The following is a 23,248-nucleotide window of genomic DNA, read 5'->3' on the forward strand; positions in this document are numbered from 1 at the left end:
GAGTTTCTGGTCTGCAGCAATGTGTTGAGGTAGGTGGTGTGCGTCAAATCAACGTCCTCGTGAATGCTGGGTCTCTGGGTGTTTGTTCTAGGAGAACATTGTCCATAAAGAATCACCACCCACATGGTTGTCTTCTTCCAACAGTGCATCCTGGTGCCTTCTCTCATGTCGATGACACACACGTACCTGGCCATCCACATGATGTCACAGAAAGTGAGAGTCATCAGCCCAGGTGACCTTCTCCCATTGATCCCACCGTGGGGTCTTCTGACTGAGGGTGGAGGTTAAGCTGAGAGCTCCAGCTGGCCTGTGGGGTACGGTGCAGTGCACTGTGGGTCGTGACACATTACTCCTGTGACTTGTGCCACAGCAGCCCCTTTGCCCATCTCTTGCCCTGTAAGTCTTGGCCACCCAGCACCCTGTTGGCAGTTTGTTTGTTTTTATCCTAAAATTATGTAAATAAAATCTGTGAGTGAAACTTGTTGGAAAAGTCGTGTAACGCAACAGACACAGCAACGCAATCCAGCCCATCTGCAACTCGCCCAAATAAAATCAAAAGGGGTCTCAAATCATAGGGACATGATACTCGAGAGCAGACGATGCGTAGAACGGAGGTGGAGCTGACAGAAGAGAAGCTCGTCAGTCCGAGGCTTCGTGTTTTATGCACCACAACAGAATGGAGGAAACCACAAAGAAAACCAAACCGCCGGTGGCTCAACTCACCGTACCCGTAACGTGTTTGTACCGCACGGGTTCCGTCAGGGAGCACGTCATCGGGGTACGACACTTTGGAAACGTGAACCTGTGCTGGAAAGGCGTCACAGAGTCATGTGATTTGACAGACCAATCGTGTCATCCGAGAATCGGAGGCAACGCAGTCCTCAAGTTTGACATCCCCTGCGACTGCAAGTCGTGTAATGCAATGCCAGCTTTAGCATTCCGCTTAGCGGGGGGACAAAATTACTATTTGTGTTTCTTTAAAGCTTTTAATATTGAAAAATGTATTTATTACAATATGAAAATACGTACTGGTAAATAATTCTAATGCTATGAAAAGAAGATTATGCCGATGGTGGCAAGTATCATAATTGTTCTTTTACTAGAGCCGATACCGTACTAAACAGAGACTACACGCTGGGTTAGATAAAATAAATTAATAAAAATGCCATAAATATTCACAGAAACTCTCCCTACTCCTCCAATCAGACATGATATGCTAAATAAACTCACAACAATAATATCACATGGCTCAAGAATATTGTCATGCATAATGCTATAAAAATTACATTACAAAACGGTACCCGTAGAGGACAGACCCCCCGGTCGTTTGAGAACGTCATTTCCAGCGGATCTCGGTCACTAGAATTCACCTTCTGCCAACTCTACCGCCGAGTTTGGAGCGACGGGGAACGCAAGGCCAGTTTCCGGGACGGGACTTAAGGAAGAGCAGCATATCAGTTCCAAGCTGGGTGGCAGGGCCGCCAGCTCAAACACCGTTTCAAAATAGTCTGTGGACTCTCCGTCTTCCTTTTCCACGAGGAAAACAAATTCTGCAAACCTGACGATGGCTTTCCTAGGCAGCTCCACTTTGTTCAGGTATTCCAGCTCTGCGTTGTTCACCGTCAGCCTCCCTTTCTGACTGAGGTTTTTTATTTCAAAGGAAAGTTCGGAGCTGTTGAAGTAGCGGAAAGCTTCGATGGCAAACTGCATCCGGGAAACGCGCAGGTCGTGCAACTGGATGTCACACATTTTGGAGTCCCGGCCGACCTTGAGGGCCTCGTCTGCTCGGTGTTTCATCTTTTTGTTGAAGTGAAGAAACTGAAACACATTTTTGATTTCGTGGTATGGATGGTATGCTTTCAGGCGAATGCACGGTAAGACCTCTTCGGTTTCAAGATCATCGAGAGCAGACATTTTGCTGGAAGATTCTAACTGTAGGGAAACAAAAAAAAATGGAATATTAGTCATTTGATTATTTTAAAGAAACTATTGGGATTTACCTCCTGCTTGCTTCACTCGTCAACCCCTGGGCCATCACTACGCACTACCAGCCCTCTTTGTGGTTCTGTCGCTTGTGTATGGGGATGCGGTCGTACAATTTAAATATTTTTATTTTCATGGGAAATTGTTACATATGCATAATAGAACTATTTTACATTACAGCGACTAATTAACCATATTAAAAAAAATGTAATTATTTGAAAATAAATTAAGTTTCATGTTGCGTTAGAATGAAATCGTATTACGCAACAAATCCCTCTATTTGGCTTTGAAATGAACACGTAAATACTTTTTAAACGTACACTTTTACTGTAAAACTGCAGTTAAAAACAAACAAACCGCTTTCCTTTTAAAAACAGACACCTGTCCGGCTTATCCTTCTAGGACCCTCGCAGCACGGAGAGACGTCAACCAACGGGCACAGATGCCCATCGATCCTGGCCTGTGTCCCTGCCGCCCGATCAACAGGGAACCACCGGACCACCCTGCTCCTGCGCCCACCGCTGCCAATCCAAGCTCCACCTGGTGAAAGCACGCCGTCCTCCCATTGCTGCCAGTTACAGGCTGCACCCGGCGAGAGGATCCTCCATGAGTGTAGCGATCCCCCCAGTTTCCGGAGGCACCATTCCCATCCGATTGTCCTCACATGTGGCACGGTGGTAGTGCTGCTGCTTTGCAGTAAGGAGACTGTGGAAGATTGTGGGTTCGCTTCCCGGTTCCTCCCTGTGTGGATAGCACTTTGAGTACTGAGAAAAGCGCTATATAAATGTAATGAATTATTATTATTAATATTATTATTATCCTCCACCTGCTTCTCTCCTAAGCACCTCCTTACCACTGCTCCGTCCTTTCAGCTCTGATCCTCCTTCGTTCTGTCGTTTGTCTCTCACTCCATTTCTGTCCCCCCTTACACTCGCACTCGACAATCAGCAACTCCTGGCATCAATTAGGGTCACAGGCAAGCCTACACCTGTGGACCAAGCAGGACCGCCCGCGCCCATATCTCACACGGGAACTGATCTTGTCACGCTACCACGCCCCCCCTTCCCACAAAGAAGCGAGCGCAGCGATTATTTATTTAAACCGCCAAACTGCCGCAGACCTCACTTTACCTCAGGACTGCCACTGTCACGGCCCGCCTAGTGATTTCGATCGTCCCTTCTGGCTGTTCCTAGATCTCGTACATTTTTTTCGCATGACTCTGCATGTTGTTCCTCACAGATTCTTGCCAGCTGTACACGATGTGAGTGCACTACGCTTAATCATTCAGGGCAGACACAAGATTTAAACCAATTAAAAGCTCCGATTAGACAGCTCATGATGCCCGGCTCGGTGCCTTAATTCAGCAGTGTAGTGTATGCAGCTGGTGAAGAACAGAAAGCGTAAAGTGTGAAAAACGACAGACCAAACAGCCCTGCGTTTCCTGCAAAAAAGGAAGAACATTTTTGAAATTCTGTTTGAATAAACCAAAGCACAGCTGTCAGCTGACCGTCTGAATGGTACAGCCAGGGGTTTGAATGTGTAACGGATTGCCTAACGGAGACCCCTATGATTTGAGGGGTCATGTAGGGGCCCCCCTGCTACTTCAGTGGAGCCTTGGAATGCGTAAGTGGCATTAACGTGACCAATAAATACTGACATTATACAAGTGAATTACAACACCTGGACAAAGAAACCGGAATCGTTATAAGCGAACCACGCAGTCAACACTCCCGTCCAAAACAGCAACAACTGCTGCCCCCTGTTCTGTGCAAGAATCCAGTCAACCCAGCAGTAAATCACAGTGACGGGGACGTGTTTAAAGAGTAAAACACACCAAACTGTACTATTATGGTGGAAGAAGGTACAGGAGTGTGACAATTAGAGTACTGAGAAAAGCGCTATATAAATGTAAGGAATTATTATTATTATTATCATTAAGGAACAAAACTGGAAAAAAAGCATCACAAGCCAGGTGACATACTGGGAGTGTTAAAGCCTGAAGTGTTAGACTGCAAGGAAGGAAAAAATCTGAACAGAGATATAGAGAAAGAGAAACAAAAAATGGAACTGGACACCCGTACCCCCACAGTGACCAGACTTCGCTGCATCTTCTTTTATGTGGAACAATGTTGGAAATTCCAGAGCCAAAGCCAAAATATCTTCATATCATATTACTGACCTAACTACCCAGTTATTGTATTATTACAAGCCTATCGGTCAAGTATCCAGAAGGTTGCCGGTTCGAAATCCCCGTCACTGCCAATAGAGATCCTACTCTAAGACCCTTAACCTGTAATTGCTCCAGGGCCGCTGTACAATGGCTGACCCTGCGCTCTGTGACCCCAAGGGGTATGCAAAAACGAACTAATTCCTAATACAAGAAATTGTAGAAGGCAAAATAAAGAACAAAAAAAAAGTTGCCCCCCACCCCAATTTATGGCCTGAGAATGCCGTATAGTACGAGTTGGCAAGCGTGGCAGGACGTACGGGCCTCACTGCTAAGATTGTTACCCAGCGACCCAGTTTCAGATAAGCCGTGGAAAAATGAATGAATTAACATTACATTACAATCTGCCTGTAATTTTAACCATCTGTGCCCACTTTCAAGCACTTTTGTCTCCATTCCAGTTTTACATCATCATCGTCATCAAAGGCAGCAAACAGATGCATGCCAAGTGTGCCTTTTCTCAGCAGACGTCGTCAGAAACATTCCAAAGCTGGAATTCCCCACCCGCCCACACTTACTGCTGGTACACGAGGTCAGTAAAGCGGGCAGCTGACACCCGCTGGATCCTCCCCTTCCACTGAGGTCAGCGTTTTCCAGCAGTCCAAGCACATTATACTTTCCTCTTCCTGTGACAGATCAGATCAGTTTCAATGGCACAGTGGGATTCCCCCACAAACTCTCAGAGAGGTTTTAAAAACACTTAAAAAAACTCCCGTGTCACCTTCGGCCCAACTAAAACTAATGAAAAGGAAAACAAAAAACAAAATGTGCCCGTCAATAAGGTAGGGTAGAAAAAGTTAAGCAGATATGGAAGCGCAGCCACTAGTGGATTGCCACATTTGCAAACTTTCAAAAAACAAAAATGTCACACAGTCCTTCTGGAAAGGCGCCACCAGCCACAGACACCAATGACTAGAAGTGCTGACAGGTAAGCGTCGGATTTAAAAATCACAAACGCGTAACCTGATCTCGTTTTCTAGTGGTGGCAGCCTTTATAAAACACTGCGTATCACGCGCAATCGGCGATGCCATCCTTCAGCAGGCACAGAGCTCCAGTCTTCCTACATTCCAAAATGTTTAGCTTGGGCTCGAGTGAAAGCTGGCATTCAGATGGGTGAGCCCGATATTCACTTGGCTTGATTATATTTTTCTGTGGTTCTTTTGAATTTCACACCCCCAAAAACCAGACACCTTCCATCAACTTCAAAGACAGAAAATGTTGGGTGCTCTGCAGTTGAAAATCATGGCCCAAATTGTTTTTTTTCATCATTTATCAGCCAAAGCTTACAAAAGACAATCAAGATAGACGGCAGAATTATACGATCCCGAGAGATTACTTCATTTGCCTTTACATGTGTGTCTATAGGACTTTGTGTTCAGCAAATTGAAACGCACACAAGGCCAATTAATTGCGGTGGGCTGGTGTCCTGCCCAGGGTTTGTTTCCTGCCTTGCGCCCTGTGTTGGCTGGGATTGGCTCCTGCAGACCCCCGTGACCCTGTAGTTAGGATATAGCAGGTTGGATAATGCCAATTAATAGTATTGTTATCACACATTATTGTTTACTAGCCACAGTACCAGTCCAAGTCGGGTAAGAGAATAATTTAAAAATATTTGCTCTCTCTTGTTCTACGTGTACCTTCAGTGCCTTTCCTCGATATTTCCGTGTGTGTGGACATCTCCTCCTCTCTCAAGTGCATTCCCCTAAAGTCGGCTTCTCACTCAGTCATTATTTTGAGGTGACTTTCTCGCCTCCTGTCTGCTTTTATACTCACCGTCTTTGAAGGCAACGCTCTCTGCATGCCTCATACACCTTTATTTATCCCGATTACAAAATGGGGGGTCAGAAAATCGAGAGAACGCCTCATGAGAAGGATTTAGGAGTCGTTGTGGACTCAGCACTATCAACTTTCAGACAGTGTTCAGAAGCCATTAAAGGAGGCTCACAGAATGTCAGGTGATATAGCGCCTTGACATGTGGAGTACAAGTCTCGGGAGGGTCTGCTCAAGATTTAGAACACACTGGTGAGGCCTCATCTGGAGTCCTGGGTGCAGTTTTGGGCCCACCAGACATAGCAGCACTAGAAAAAGTCCAGAGGAGAGCAACTTGGCTGATTCCAGGGCTACAGGGGATGAGTTATAAGGAAAGGTTACAAGAGCTGAGCCTTTACAGAAATTAAGAGGTGACCCAAGTGAAGTGTTTACAATGATGAAGTGAATTAGTCCAGTGGATCAAGACGGTGACTTTAAAGTGAGCTCATCAAGAACATGTGGTCACAGTCGGAAACTTAGGGGGAAATTTCACACAAACATTAGGAAGAGAACCAAAGACAAATGGAATAAGTGACTAAGTAGTGTGGTGAACAGTAGGGATTTCTAAAACGCGACTCGATGTTTTTATTCGAAGAATTAAGTGGATAGGACTGGCGAGCTTTGTTGGGCTGAACGGCCTGTTCTCGTCCAGACTGTTCTAATGTTCCTCATGTGTCTCACACTCGCACTTCCAAAGCCAGACTGACCAATCAGATTCCTCAGAGAGACTGGACAAACAGACCTTAGTGTATATTATATAGTAGATTGTGCAATAAAGATAAATATCAAAGTTGGATAAAGCACAGTCTTGGAATTTAGTAACTAAGCAAACATATTGTATTCTTGTGCACGTTAATTGTTTGAAAGATCCAATCCAGATACGTGTCTGTATCACGTAAACCTGCATATATTAAAATGAATCACAATGCATTAATTTTTACTAACTCTTGAACACTGTTTCGGTAACACACATTTTTAAATGTAATTTTCCCACAAGTCACTTTGTCAAGTATCAGAGATCGGTTGTTTCCTAAACGTACAAATCTCCCAAACATTAGCTGATGAAAAATGCCTTCCCGTCCATTACTTTAGAATATCTGTAAAGACAACCTTTTTTTGCTTTGTTTTCAGGATAACAAAGGGGAAGGAATCAGACATTTTTTTCTTACTTATCAAGAACTAGCTGTCCCCCACGGCTCCGTCCACTAAGTAGTGAAACAGGACAAACTTGAAAAATCACTTAAATTAATAAAAACAAAAGTAATAATTTGTATTTCTCTCTCAAAAATGTCAAGCATTACTCCTTAACAATCTGTAGATGATAATGTCTGCTGAACAAACAGGTGACTATCGAAGTGAAGGTGAGGTGCGCTCCAACACGTGGCGAGAGGTACAGCGACTCAAATGGATGATGGCTCCGCCTGGCTCCCGCCTTCCCCTCCACTAGGCCCGCAGCCTCTCTCTTGGATTTGTGCAAATAAAATCAGTGCTGCAACCAAACTCTGGCACTTAGCATGATGAGAGAATTCGCAAAATCAACTGTAATGTTCAAGCAAATTCTAGAAAAAAAACAATCTGTTAAGTAGTTCTCTCGTGAAAAGCAGACAGACGTTGGATTTTTAGATAGAGGTATATCTATATATCTATAGGGTGGTCCAGATCTAACTATGCAACTTTTAATGCAATGCATAGTTCAATCTGGACCACCAAATCTTTAAACTGAATAATAATAACCTGTGCCTCCTTCAAACTACTGATGAAGATCCATGTTAATGTGTGTGGTGACTTATCTGGGGCAGCACTGCTGCTGTTAAGTACACAGGATAAAAGATGGCAGATCAATCCAGAGCACTCACGTGGTCAGCTAGCAGCTAAAGTGATCTCGATAGCTCATCCAAATACTTTTTAAAAACCTCTCAAGGTTTCCACTTCAGCTACACGTGAGTCAATTGTTCCAGATTCCCGAGGTGTGACAACGCGCTTCCTGTATTCTGTCCTGACTTTACCTTAACTTCCGTCGATGTCCTTGAGTACACTCCACACAGGTGGCACAGTGGTGGCACTGCTGCCTGGCAGTAAGGAGATTGTGGGTTTGCTTTCCAGGTCCTCCCAGCGTGGAGTGCACTTTGAAGTAGTGAGAAAAACATTATATAAAATGTAAAGAATTATTAATATTACTACTATTATTACACAACTTAACTATTCATCTGGGAAAAAAACTGCACTGGAAGTGGAGATTCCATCCCAAATCATTCAGATCAGACCACGTTTTAAAAGTCAGAGCACTAGTGGATTGTGGGAAGGGGTGCCATGGAGAGACCACGCTGACGGGACACCTTAGCCTTTGACTGAACTTTAGCTGGAGATTTTGGAGGTAATGTCTATTATATTATGACGTACATGGAAAAGGTAATTTGTTAAGCACGAACTGAAGATGAAGTGTATTCTTCTGCGTGTTTTAAAATGAAATGATTAAAGTGTGGCACAGTTTGAAGATCTGAATATATAAAACTGACTTGATCTTCTGAAACTACTAGAGTGGCCTGTGAATAGTAAAACCAAAGCACAGACTGCTAGGACTGAAGGTCCCCAGAGTGAAACACTCACATTACATCCATCATTCCCTTCCATGAGGTACACCAATGTTCACGTTCAATTCTGCTCTCAAAATCCACCTTTTCTCGTTTGCATTTTGTTATCCTCACCATTACTTTCCAGTGCTCATCATGCCTGGGACTGGGGCTACTGGGAACACCGAGACAGAAACGGTAACAAATTCCTACCAGCCATTCTCCATGGCAATAAACAGACAGCACATCCCAACTCTACCACTAATCACGTGTTTTAAATACACATTTAAAAAGTCCTGCCTCACAGTTGTTTTCATGTGATTTGTAGTGCACTTCTGTAAAAGGTGTGACACGAGGAGACAGACGGACTCCGCGCTAATCCCCTCTGTACAAGCAGACGGCCATTCACGGGTTAAAGAGCCACACGCTGCCAATGTGTAACTTCCAAAGCAAACAGACTTGTTGAAGTTTATCATCAAACAATTACAATTACTGGCAGCACACAGACAAAAGAACTTTTAAAAATGTGCTGAGAAGAACTCTGGACATTTCATTTTAAATCTTATTGTGCATTTATTTCTGAAGCAATGACAAGTTAAGGCAACTTAGATTAGATTACATAAACTTTATGAATCCCATGAGATGTAATGAGACGTCAAGCAAAATGAACCCTTTTATTGGCTAACTAGAAAGATAACAATATGCAGGCTTTTGAGGCCTAACCCTAATTGTAATCTTTCTAGTTAGCCAATAAAACGGATCATTTTGCTTGACGTCTCATTACATCTCATAATGGCTAACGCGGTACAACAGCCAGCAGCAGAAATGTAAAAATTACCCAAACACAAGAATGCAGACTTGCAGGACAAATAATACGTCCAATCCAGGGGTGGGCAAAGTCGTTCCTGGAGGGCCGCAGTGGCTGCAGGTTTTTATTCCATCCCAATGGCCTAATAAGGAACACTTAGTGCTCAAGTGACACTTCGGCTTCATTTTAGTTGTCTCGCTCATTAGGATTTTGAACCCTTGCTGGTTAATTTAGTCTTGAACAGCTGTATTCTCGGTTTTTAATTAATTGATCCTTATTAGCAATCAGATGCAAATGACAAAGGAAAGCAGCATTTCTCCATCTAGTGTGTTTCCATTGACACCTGTGTGCACTACTTGGTTTAACTCTTTCAGGGCGGATGTTGACCTTTTGTCGAAATTACAGGGGTAGAGGACGGTAATCAGCTATAAACTGTGATAAATCTCGCCGTTACGTTTTAGTTTGACTCTCTTTGCCAGAAGGAAAGTTAGCTTTGCTGATTTGACCTCGATTCCCTGCATTGGAACGAGTAGCAAAGAGTAAACCACCTCTAAAATGGCATCGTCATCTGGCGAGACACCAAAGAGAATGCACAAAGCACAAAGTTTGTGGACGACATTTTGCGTATTATCACTGAATTGGACTCTGACTTGTCAGACTTGATTTTGATGCAACAGAAGTGAGATACCAGCATCATCTGATCGTGGTGTTCAACACGTTTGTGTAGCTGATGTACCTACAGCAAGGTTTGCCTGGGAGGACTGCCACTTACAATGACGAGAAGCACACACCAGATTGTGTTGCACTGCGGCTGCCACCGACTACATGAAGAGAGCTAAACAGTCAGCCAGCCGGCCGGCCGTGCATTCCTGCTGGCCATCGAACCCACCCTGGGCAGCCGCTGCTGCCAGAGATAGATAGAGATAGATATAGATAGATAGATACTTTATTAATCCCAATGGGAAATTCACATTCTTCAGCAGCAGCATACTGATACAATAAATAATATTAAATTAAAGAATGATAATAATACAGGTGAAAAAAAAAAACAGACAATAACTTTGTATAATGTTAAATGTTAACGTTTACCCCCCCTGGTGGAATTAAAGAGTCGCATAGTTTGGGGGAGGAACGATCTCCTCAGTCTGTCAGTGGAGCAGGACAGTGACAGCAATCTGTCGCTGAAGCTGCTCTTCTGTCTGGAGATGACATTATTTAGTGGATGCAGTGGATTCTCCATAATTGATAGGAGCCTGCTGAGCGCCCTTCGCTCTGCCACAGATGTTAAACTGTCCAGCTCCATGCCAACAATAGAGCCTGCCTTCCTCACCAGTTTGTCCAGGCGTGAGGCGTCTTTCCTCTTAATGCTGCCTCCCCAGCACAAACATGAGATGCCAAACAGTAGTCAACAGCAGCCACAGCAACAGATGTTTTATGGTGATTTCTGTGTGAAGTCATTGCTTTGTGTGCTTTTCAGAAAACTGAGGTTTTCGGGAAAAAAATATTCAGCCTTCAAAGAGTTAATTAAATACTTGTCAGGAAAGTGAAGGACTAAGAATTACTCATCCATGTTAGACTTCATATCATTTGGATGATATCCTTAGAGAAAATTAAAAAAAAAAAAATCTACGACATGGCAGAGTTTAAGCGCTAACACGCCAGAATTATTAGCAAGGATTGTTTTCTAATTAAGCAACTGGGTTGGATCAAAAACCTGCAGCCACTGCGGCCCTCCAGGACTGACTTTGCCCACCCCTGGTCCAATCAATCAGTTATATCACATTTTAACAGATTTACTGACCTCCAACCACGGAAAAAAAAAATACATTTTTAACAACAACAGGATCCCATATCTTAATACATAATTCGCCTGTCTCCTCACTCACGTCTGTCCGAAGCCGAATGCGCAGCTGCCCGAAAAACCTTACAAGACCGACATTGCGGCAGGCGGCGGATTTACGGCCGCAAAAATTCAAAGAGAAAGGAGACTTCGATTAAAGCTCTAGAGGCCTGAAAGACGATTTCAACTACAGCTCGAGGCCTAATTACGCATTCATTCAATACACCTATATCAGGTTTGTGGTGCTTATACTTATTATATATTATACTATTCCACTCGTGCCCATTTCATCTTACGTTGTCGAAACGGGCTCTTTGTCTAGTCATAATATAAATTGAGCATATACACCTCCATTAAATACAGATTTTTAATAGTTTTCATAGGATCAAACATATTATTCACTATCCATTTGCAAATGTCCATTAAAGTCATATCTTCCATACCGAAATCCATTAGCACCCAAGTGTCTAAGTCACGTCCTTTAAGCCAGGGGTCACCAAGTCCGGTCCTGGAGGACCACCGTGGCTGCAGGTTTTCATTCTAATCCTTTTAATGAGTGCCCAGTTTGTGCTGCTAATTAACTTCTTGTGAATAGACTTAAACGGAATTGCATTTTTTAAGACTTGTTCGTCTGAATTGCTTCATTTCTTTCCTTAAATGGCACCCAAACAGAAATGAAATGTGAAGTGAGGGAGCCAAGAGAAGACCAATAAGTCAGGGCCTCAAACTCCAACCAATTTCACTCCAACCAGCTGCTTAATGAGGCGCCGAGTCTTGTCATCAATTAAACTCATTCTTTAATTTCGTAGCTTGTTGCTGCTCTTGTGGTGCATTACCAGATATTCCTGAAATTGTTGATTTTCTCTTTTCTAAGAGCAGCGCTGTTAAAATGTTTTAGGGACCTGAGCAGATCGACATTCCTGAGACCTTCATCTTTCTTTATTTTCAGATATTGTATGATGGACACCAGTTGTTTTGGCTCATTTTGTATCTCATTAGTCGGAGTCTTCAAGAGCAAGTCAAATACATTTAATTCAAAAGAAGTTAATTAGGAGCAAAAACAGGCCACTCATTAAGAAAAGGGTTAGAATGAAAACCTGCAGCCATGGTGGTCCTCCAGGACCGGAGTTGAGGACCCCTGCCTTAAGCCCACGTGGTTCACGATGACCCCTTCCTGAAGGCCAGACAAGTTCCTATAAAACGGATCCATCATGCGCCACATAGTAAGAATGTGCGACTGAAATATAACACTCATTGTTACCAAGCCCTCAGGATGAAGTGGGACTACAAAATGGTACGGTGTGGTACGATATTGAGCTTGTGTCACCACACGTCTCAAATTTCAAAAGTAAAGACTCCTAAGGCAGAAAAAAAAGTCACTTATAGCTTACTGAGGCTCTTAATCAATGACCAGATAATTAAATGAAACCACTTAATACCAACTTTTCTATCTTTACTTCTCCATTAAAGACTACCTCAGCAATGGAAGAGATATAATAAGTCCAATTAGATCCAACTGGAAACACTTTTACATATTTTGGGGGAAAAAAAGCTTTAGATCACAATAATTAACAAGATGGAGACAAAGGCAGTTTGAATATTACTTTCATCAATTCTGTCTTGTTATATTAGTAATGCACTATATGTCGGTGGTACATTCTAATTCAGTGGTGTTGAGTGTTCCTGTTACCCCAACACACATCAGCCTAAAGGACAGGCCTCAGACACCTGGGTAATACTGGATTTCAACACTGAAGATATGGTTTTAATGGACATCTGCAGTTTTAAATGTATTGCTAACACCACTGATGTGAACCAAAATGCTCCAGCGGCAAAACAAAAAACAAAACAAAAAAAACGGACATATTTCATTGATTTAGGTGTGCGGAAATGATTTCTGGAACTGGAATTTCTTCACCAGAAATCACTTCCAGGAGATACTGGATTCAGTGTAGAACACAGCTTTGAAAACAATGTTCACTTTTAAAAAAAAAATAACTTCTGTGTTTTATGGCATAAGTACTTATGCTCAAAATATCATCTGAAGTATATTTGTATTTGAAAAACTGGCAGCCTTACTTGTTCTTAAAGTTATTTGCAGGCACCATGAAAAACCTTCAGGAGTACTATAAGAAAAGGAAAGAACAAAAAAAAAAAAAAAAAAAAAAAAAGCTACTAAGTGGCTACGTGTTTAATTAATAATAGGTCATGACATTTTCTAACCCACTTAATCCAGGCCAGGGTCACAGGGGATGCTGGAGCCTACCCCAGGTCACAAAGCAGGAACAAACCCTGGAGACAGCGCCAGTCCATCACAGGGTGAACACACACATCCATCTGTACCAATTTAACACCAGTAATTCACCTACATCTTACAAATGGTGCTGTGGTAGCGTTGCTGTCTCACAGTGAGGAGATCAGAGGTCACATCATGGGTCCTGCCTGTGTGGAGTCTGCATGTTTGCTCTGCGTCTGTGTGACCTTCCTACAGGTGCTACAGTTTCTTGCTTTTTAAATAGGCAGAAATGTATTTGTCCCCATGGAGGAATTTGGTAATAATTATATTTAAAATAAATTACATGTGTAATTTTTAAGTCTAAATAATTAATAAAAAAAAAAAATCTTAATCTAAAGTAATGTTTAATTTGTTTTAAACCTTCACCTTTCAAAAACTAGATGTGGCAGAGCAATTTTTTGGTCAGATTTGGATGTGGTGTTCTTAGCCCCAAAATCTGCAAAGAACACCTAAAAGTTTTTTTTTTTTTTTTTTTAAATTCGGCACTGATCTCGAGAAAACTGTTAAAAAATACAATTATGGAAACTTTTATGCTCGAATTATCTTATGACTTGGGAATCTAATTTTCTATGGTTAGAGCGGAGTAAATCATTACAAGTAACTTGTCAGCAGTTCATACATTCAATAACAAGTTACATTTGTTTCCGAAGTATTACTCTTTTTTTTTTTTTTTTTTTTTTTAATTATATATATATGTGTGTACTGTATATACAATTGTCCGCTGTATCTTAATACTGTAGGTCCACATTTTTACATGTACAAAGTAAAGTGAAGTTCTTAATTGTATGTACTAATTGAGAATCGGACAGTTTTATAAAGTGTAGTAGTAAAACTACTAGTGTGAGGGAGGGTCAATACAGTGCCGGATTAACCAATAGGCACATGTAGCATATGCTACGGGCCCCGCAATTTCGGGGGTCCCCAAATGGTGGACCCAATATTTAATGAAAAAGTGTAGCATTGAAAAACTGGCCTTTAAAAATATTATCTTTACGTTTTTAAACTGCAAATTTCTTACACAACAAAACTTTAGGGGCCCAACACATAAAATTCACATAAATATTATAAGATTCTTATTATAATCGAGAGTAAAATAATAATTTAGTCCGGTTTGAACTGTTCAGAATCTAAACTTCAGATGATGCAGACCAAAAGGGCCCCCAAATTTGAAATGTGCTACGGGCCCCCAAAGCTCTTAATCCGGCCCTGGGTCAATATATGGACATAAAAATATCAGCTCCTAGAAAGTTTTTTATGATCAATTTTTTATCGCATTTAGATTAGAAAACAATAGCTTTACAATATCAGAAAACACACACAATTATGATAATCAGTGAAAGGAGCCAAATTCATATGGCCCTACCTTTTAGTCCACGGCCTCTTGATCTTTACTTGCTTAAAATGAAAACCTTCAGCTGACGTTCCAGATGTGGCCCCGCAACAAGGATGGGCGCTATATAACCGAACACGTGACACCGCCTAGATGTTAATAGACAGACGTGTCACAAAGTCAGCTCCTCTTCGTATACTTTTACTGATTTGATCCCAACATTCTGGCACACTTCGCGTTGTCTCAGGATCGATCAGACATTGCTTCGAAGTGACTCGTAGTCTGCCTTGCTATTTCGTTTCTCTTTGTTCCGTTCTTTTTTTTTTTTTGATTGTAAACTGAATTAGGTGGACGCCCCCCGGCTAAAGATCCCAATTGCACGACAAAAACAATGATTTATAACGAAAGAGAAACAACCCTAAACCATGGCAGCAGAGTCGACCCCCAAAACAAACGACACACAATCTGTACCGCTGGAGAAAGGAGAACTCGGTATTAATTTTAACTCTCACAAAAATGCTGTACTTTTAACTTTTCACATGGCACAGACAACAAAACTGAACCATCCTGTTAAAACGCACGTAACAGAAATAAAGTTAAAAACAGATATGGAAGAAGAAATGCCTCCTCGCCATTAGGGGCGTAATAAAAGAAACCAACTTCCAAAACAATAACAAAGTAGTGTTAATACATTTCGAATGTGAAATGAAAATTACCCGCCTTTCAAAACGAACTGCATTCGCTCATTTATTCCACAACTTAAAAAAAATATCAAGATAAAAGTCATTCTTTACCTCTTTGACTTTAAAAGCCATACTTACATGGTTGTATGTGATCAGATAAACTTTCCAAAATGCACCAGCCCGTTATCTGAAGTCTAGGAACTCGCGCCCGTCTCAGTATAATGCACAAAAGCCGCCACCGCTGCAGTGTTATCTGCAAAGCAAACTGCGGCTACGAGGGGTTTTCCCGAACATTTAACTTGGGAAGTGCATACTGGAATTTGTAGTAAAAACTATAGTGACACATGATCGGTAAATTGCATTCTGGGATTCGTAGTCATAAATGCCCGGGAGGCCCCAACTACAGTCAAACACGTGAACGTGCGGTTGAATTACTCTTAGCTGATTTGTTCTCACTTAACGCCTCTCACAAGTGATTGGTTCTCTTCACGATGACTGACAGGAGCCTCGCCAGCCCACGACTCTACAGTGTGCTCTTGTTAAAATATGCAAGAGGGATTTTCGTTTAATCATACATCCCCTCGGAAAAACATTTAACAAAAGTACAGAAGCGTTGTAATAGGACCTGTGCAATCCCTAAAGTTTTTTTTTTTTTTTTGCTTTTAGGCTGGTTGTTCAAACACTTCATGACATTTGAACGATTTTGGCAATTCTTAGCGACACGCCTACAACTCCCATAAGCCCTTGAAAGCCTCAAGGCTAGGGCGAGGAATTCCCAGGATTGCGTAATATCAGTGAGGTAAGGCTTCCGGTTAAGTTTTCAGATCTCTTCAAATAAATTCGCGTTTGTTTCCAAAAGGCTAAAAGCGTATACGTTGTCTTTCGTGTTTACACTTCACGTTGCAGGGGAGATTTAGGTAAGTGTGTGTGACAGCCTTTAAAAGTTGTTTTTCTGAGTGCCGAAACTTGACAGCTGGTCCAATGGACCGAATGAAACGGTGCGGTCTGCTTGTGTTGAGGTGGACAGCAACGATAGAACTTACGGGAGACGTGAAAACTGGGAGGTGGCACCCTAAGTGGCACCATTTCTTCTCCTGCTGGTCTCCCTCCTTAATGATAATGATATTTCACTTGCTGTCTACGTTATTAATTAATACTGGCTTAGTTTAATTGTGCTTTTATCACATTTAATGGTGCCCATGTTCACTTGCCAACTCCATTTACGTTTAAATTTATTTGCTTAGCAGACGCTTTTATCCAAAGCGACTTACAAAAGAGGTGTACATAATCGAGTAAACATCAGCCTGGGCACAGTTTATGAATTGGTGTGACAGGACAAGGAGACAAAATTGACGGTCCCAAGTGAAGAGCACAGAACAAAAGCTTCCACTTTGTCATGTACTCAGTACAATGAAAATCTTATTCTGCGAATCCTCCAGTAATAAACAATAATACACACAAAAACAAAAGAAACAAAAGTAAGAATGCACATGCAAATAAAAAAAAAAATCAGTGTAAGCTCTGCAGGTATTTGGTCTCAAGATGGCCTTCCATCCTCCAGACACACTCCAGCCTGCAGCAGGTGGCTTTTATTTACAAGCCTGATGGTGGCATAAAGGTGAAGTCAGCCCTTCAGCCTTGTTGTTCTCACTGCTGTGCTCTTGTAGTGTCTCCATGATGGTCACCGTTTGAACAGTCCAGGCTGTGGGGGGCTTGTGTCCTTCATAATATTATGGGCCCTCTTTAGAGCTCTGCTATTATGGATGCCCTCTAATGCAGGCAGTGCTGTTCCAGTGGTATTCTGGGCTGATTTTCCCACCCATTGTAGAGCCCTGTGGTTCCGTGCTGTGCTGTTCCCACACCAGACTGTGATGGCGTAGGTGAGGATACTCTCAGTCATCTCATCTGTAGACATTGTTGAGGATTGTGCTTGGCATACCAAACTTCCTTGGCCTCCTCAGGAAATACAAACACCACTTGGCCTTCACCGCCAGGTCTGTGAGATCCTCAGAGATGTTAATGCCAAGAAATGTAAATGTGGCCAACACTCTCTCCAGCTCGGTCTCTGCAGTGTATTGTGGTGGGCGCTGACCCCCTCTCTCAATCTGTGTGTCAATAATCATCCCCTTTGTTTTGCTGGTGTTAAGCAAGAGTGATTACTGTCCTGACACGACTTCACAAGGCCAGCCACCTCCATCCTGTACACTGACTCGCAACCCCCAGAAATGAGTCCAATGACGGTGCTGTCATCCACAAATTTAATAAAGCTGGTGTTATGTTGGGAAGCGACACAGTCCTGAGTGAAGAGTGTCTGCAGCACAGGACCCAAACGACATCCTTGTGGACGTCATGTATTTATGGTTATTGTTTTAGAAATGTTGTTCCCCAGCCTCACTGACTGGGGTCTGCCTTTTTGTTGCAAACTCTAATATCAGTTAGGCAGAAATCCACCAAACGAGTCTTCCAGATCTTCTTAAGCACATTGAGGGAGTCAGAATTTCGAATGGAGGTGGGCAGCTTGTGTCACCAGTCAGGACCTGAGAGTTGATACCATGCAGAGGTGGCATCACCAGCAGACCTGAGTGGTTAAGAAGGATCATACGACCTCCCAAGGGTCTCCATATATATTGGTAAGGATTTGAACTTATTAGGTGCTGCTACAGGAACATAATCTAGTGCTCTGAAAAGAGGAGCGATGTGTGCCCACCCCTACTGCTTGAACACCAGATGTGCTGCTGCATTATGAATCAACTGCAGTGGCCTGGTGACACTTGATGGTGCTGCAGCCACTAGACATGGGGACCCCAACTCTGGTCCTGGAGGGCCGCAGTGGCTGCAGGTTTTCATTCTCATCCTTTTCTTAATTAGTGGCCTATTTTTTTTCTGCTGATTAACTTCTTTTAAATTCATTTTAATTGACTTGTCTTTTTAAAGATTTGCTCCCTTGAATTTCTTCATCGTTCCTCAGAATTTCTTCATTTCTTTCCTTAAATGGCACCCAAACAGAAATGAAATGAAATGTGAGGCGAGTGAGCCAACAGAAGACCAGCTAAGTCAGGGCTTCAAACTCCAACCAATTTCACTCCAACCAGTGATGCTCTCACTGCACAATAGCAGACATTTCTGAAATTGTTGATTTTTCTCTTTATTAAGAGCTCTGGTCAAGTGTTGTGCGGACCTGAGCAGATCAGCATTCCTGAGACCTTCACCTTTCTTTATTTTCAGATATTGTGTGATGGACACAGTTTGCTGGTCTTAATTAAGGAAAAAGAAACAAGTGGTCTGAGTCTTCAAGAGCAAGTCAAATAAAATGAATTCAAAAGAAGTTAATTAGGAGGAAAAACAGGTCACTAATTAAGAAAAGGATGTGAATGAAAACCTGCAGACACTGGAAACCTCCAGGACCGGAGTTGGGGACCCCTAATTTAGACTGTGCCTCTGGTCCGGGACTGCCCACCTCTGATCTAGGCAGTGTTATTATTTACCCCCCTGCCCCATTTTCCTAGGCCTTATACTTGGTGGTCACGTTCTACTTATTTCAATAATCTGTGAACCTTTGTAGTCTGTTAGGGGGGCAGGTGCTTCCTCGTGTTTCCGAGCAGGAAGCCGTCTCACATTTTATTATCATTTTAATCTCGGCAGACTTCTTTACACACGGTGCCGCATGTCCTCAGGATATTTTGCACTTGTTTACTTACCTTTTTCAAAAGTTAGAGTACGAGCATGTTGGGTGACTTTTTCAAGCTTACACACTACGGTGGAAGTGGGTGTTGAACCTTGTGATCTAAAAGTTAAGGCCAAAGCCACAACAGAAAGCTGCCTGCAATGCTGTACCTTTTTGGTTATTTTTGATAAACAGTCATTTATTTAACTCTATGACTGGTAGTGAGTTTTACTTAAAAAAAAAAAAAAGAAGATTTTCTTAGCTTTGTGATTTTCCTAAATGTTCCATCCCAGCTCTTTTTTTTTTCGAAAGCTATGATGTCAGAATCCCTTTGCCATGAACAGGCCAACAAAGCCCACCAGTTCAAGTCACTTAATTTCTCTAATAGATAGAACTTTATTTGTCCACTGGGGGAAATTTAGTTTTTTTACAAAAGCTTTTTAAATAAATGAACACAGGTTGCCCCACGAAAAAGTGGCCTGCCTCCAATCGATCCCCTGACATTGTACCTGAACACGCTGTAACAGGCACAGAGATGTATTGATGCACAAGGAGATCACTTTCAGCATCTTCTGTAAATGTGAGTACCAAATCTGATCATTTTTCTCTTCACCATGTAATGCGGTCGTTTCGGGGGAGGCGGGCCACTTTTTCGTGGGCCACCCTGTACATAAATAGGTAGATAACGTAAGTAAATAAATAAATATAAACTCTGTGGCCTGCAGGGGCACTCAGCTCCCCAAACTCAACACAGACAGATGCAGGACACAAGTTCAGTCAGACATGTTTTTTATGTTTCTTGTGGCAAACGCTTTTCGCCTTCTCTTCTTTTCTCTCTCCCTCTCTCTCTGTCTTTTCTGCCTCCACTCCTCTTTGCAAGCTTTGTCTCCTTCCTCCCGACTCTGGCTCCCTGAGCAGTAGCGACAGGCTTTTTTTATTGCTGCACCCAGGAGAACTTCCGGTGGCCCATTAGTATGATCCGCAAATGCTTCCAGGTGAGGGGGAAGCTCAGCGTATTTGCAGCCCCTGGCGGCACCCATGGAACCCAACAGGGCTATACAGAACTCCAGCTCCCATAGATGATAATAATAATAATAATAATAATTCTTTAAATTTTATATAAAGTGCTTTACATGGTGGGTGGGGAGCCACTTCAGCCACTACTAATGTGTAGCGCCCACCTAGATGGCGTGACGGCAGCCATTATCGTGCCGGTACAGTCGTATGAAAAAGTTTGGGAGCCCCTCTTAATTCTTTGGATTTTTGTTTCTCATTGGCTGAGCTTTCAAAGTAGCAACTTCCTTTTAATATCTGACATGCCTTATGGACACAGTAGGATTTCAGCAGTGACATGAAGTTTATTGGATTAACAGAAAATCTGCAATATGCATCATAACTAAATTAGACAGGTGCATAAATGTAGGCACCCCAACAGAGATATGACATCAATACTTAGTTGAGCCTCCTTTTGTCCTCTAGACACTGTCCTCCTATAGCCTTTGAGTGTCTGATTCTGGATGGAGGTATTGTTCACCATTCTTCATACAAAATCTCTCCAGTTCAGTTCAATTTGATGGACCGCCTGCTTCAAATCATCCCATAGATTGTCGATGATATTCAAGTCAGGGGACTGTGACGGCCATTCCAGAACATTCTATTTCTCCCTCTGCATGAATGCCTTTGTAGATTTCCAACTGTGTTTTGGGTCATTGTCTTGTTGGAATATCCAACCCCTGCGTAACTTCAACTTTGAGACTGATGCTTGAACATTATCATGAAGAATTTGTTGATATTGGGGTGAATTCATCCGACCCTCGACTTTAACAAGGGCCCCAGTCCCAGAACTAGCCACACAGCATGATGGAACATCCACCAAATTTGACAGTAGGTAGCAGGTGTTTTTCTTGGAATGTGGTGTTCTTCTTCCGCCATTCAAAGCGCTTTTTGTTCTGACCAAATAACTCCATTTGTGTGTCATCAGTCCAAAGCACTTTGTTCCAAATTGTCTAAATGAGCATTGGCATACAACAAGCGACTCTGTTTGTGGCGTGAGTGCAGAAAGGGCTTCTTTCTCATCACCCTGCTATACAGATGTTTGAATTGTAGAACGATGTACAGATACACCATCTGCAGCCAGATGTTCTTGCAGGTCTTTGGAGGTGATCTGTGGTTGTCTGTCACCATTCTCACAATCCTGCTCATATGCCGCTCCTGTATTTTTCTTGGCCTGCCAGACCTGCTGGGTTTAACAGCAACTGTGCCTGTGGCCTTCCATTTCCTGATCACACTCCTTACAGCTGAAACTGACAGTTTAAACCTCTGAGATGGCTTTTTGTAGCCTTCCTCTAAACCAGGAGACTCAACAATCTTTGTTTTCAGATCTTTGGAGAGTTGCTTTGAGGATCCCATGTTGTCACTCTTCAGAGGAGAGTCAAAGGGAAGGAAACACAACTTGTAATTGACCACCATAAATCGCTTTATATCTCATGATTGGACACACCGGTCTATGAAGTTCAAGGCGTCACGAGCTCATCCAACCAAGTAATCAGCATTGAGCAGTGACAGGCATTCAAATCAGCACAATGACAAGGGGACCCACATTTGTGCACAGCCAGTTTTTCACATTTGATTTAATTTCATACAACCAAATACTGCGTCACTAAAAATCTTTGTTTGGAAAACACTGCAGTACTTCGATGTTCCAGCAAATGAAAGTCAGACCACTGATATCTTTTTTGATGAAAGGAGAGTCAATTGTTATGCAGGCTGAGAGGGGGTCCCAAACTTTTTCATATGACTGTATTAGATGGTAAAGGGGTGAGATAATCAGAATCAGCCACTTAGAGACAGGGAAGGATTAGTGGGCTAAAATGACTAGGCCATGGTGGGCAATTTAGCCAGGACACCCTGCTCTTTACAGGGTTCGTCTTTCGTCGGCGGTTTCACTTTGGCAACGGGGTCGCTTTCTTTCAGCTTCATGCTGTAGCCTCGTACTTCTTTCTTGTTCCGACTTGTTAACTTGAGACTGCCTTACCGGCTCTTTGAGCTTCATGCTGTGGCCTCGCACTTTCGGGTCAGACAGACAGACACAAGCACTTCCACCTGTAGACGTTTATATATAAGATGACATGACAATATGACAATACAGCTCTTTTGTAAATGCAGAATAAGAGAAAAAAGGACAAGCAAATTAAACAATGAGATGGTGAAGCTGATGTCACATTACACAACTTCTAGTCATTGGGTATGTTGGAGCTGCCAACTTCAGTTGCTAATCTTGTCACTGAACCATGTCAGTTTACAGCTGAAAGTGGCTGGTTTGTCACATAAGAAGGAGTGTCGTTGGATTCAGAAACTATTCAATGATGCCAGGTGTAGATCTGGCCAACGCGTTTTGAGGAAAACCTCTTCATCAGGGCACAGCAAACCAATAATGAACTTAAAAATTAGAAATATATAAATGAAACACTAGATAAGTAAATAATACCATGTGACAATCAACCACCAACAACCCATTCAAAATACCTATGATGTAGAAACAGGAACCATCAATCAACTGACCCAAAACCGAAAGCTTCATGAACGATAAAGACAACTGTAAATTAATTATCAGAAAAATAAAAACACTACAGAAAAAATATTTGTAAAAAAAAAATTACTTAACAATGTTACCTCACCAATTTACCTCTCTATTATATTAAAAATTTCCTGGAATGAGACAAGACGTGACTTTTTCATAGAGATACTTTCAAGTCCCGCGAGATGAGATTTTGTGCCAAGAGATTTAGCCAGGCCTGGGGGCGGAAATAAAAGACAAAGAGTAGATGATAAAGCAGAACGTGGTAAAGAGGTTGAAAAATGTTGGCGCAAACAAACGGAAATTATTACGGAACAGTGAAAAGAGATCGAATATATGGACATAGGTGATACGACATATTGTTCCACTTTAAAGTTTAAGTCAGAGACTTGTTGATTGTCTAATTCGTGTTGCCATCAGGGAAAAAAAAAGTAGTGTTTCTTCCCATTGAAGAGGCCT

General features: G+C 42.3%; 2 protein-coding genes across 4 annotated transcripts in view; one reads left to right on the forward strand and one right to left on the reverse strand.

Moving 5' to 3' along the window:
• Positions 1-1,026: 1,026 nt before the first annotated feature.
• On the reverse strand, positions 1,027-15,876 carry LOC114654506 (TRAF-interacting protein with FHA domain-containing protein A-like). 2 transcript variants are annotated; one of them, XM_028805096.2, is made up of 2 exons: positions 15,687-15,876; positions 1,027-1,932 (listed from the first exon to the last, which is right to left on the reverse strand). In XM_028805096.2, the coding sequence occupies exon 2, from the start codon at positions 1,912-1,914 to the stop codon at positions 1,360-1,362; it is 555 nt and encodes a 184-aa protein (XP_028660929.2). In that variant the 5' UTR covers positions 1,915-1,932; positions 15,687-15,876; the 3' UTR covers positions 1,027-1,359. The 2 variants fall into 2 exon arrangements, with proteins under 2 accessions (XP_028660929.2, XP_051785803.1); XM_051929843.1 differs by having other exon boundaries at positions 1,032-1,918; positions 15,687-15,874.
• A 466-nt stretch (positions 15,877-16,342) lies between these two features.
• alpk1 (alpha-kinase 1) overlaps positions 16,343-23,248 on the forward strand; it is a 134,962-nt gene continuing 128,056 nt past the window's right edge. For both annotated transcript variants that reach the window (XM_028805091.2, XM_028805092.2), the window contains exon 1: positions 16,343-16,465. The gene's annotated coding sequence lies outside the window, so the exon portion shown is untranslated. The remainder of the gene's footprint in view (positions 16,466-23,248) is intronic.

This window comes from Erpetoichthys calabaricus, chromosome 7 (genome assembly GCF_900747795.2).
Source record: "Erpetoichthys calabaricus chromosome 7, fErpCal1.3, whole genome shotgun sequence".
Classification (NCBI taxonomy): Eukaryota; Metazoa; Chordata; class Cladistia; order Polypteriformes; family Polypteridae; genus Erpetoichthys; species Erpetoichthys calabaricus.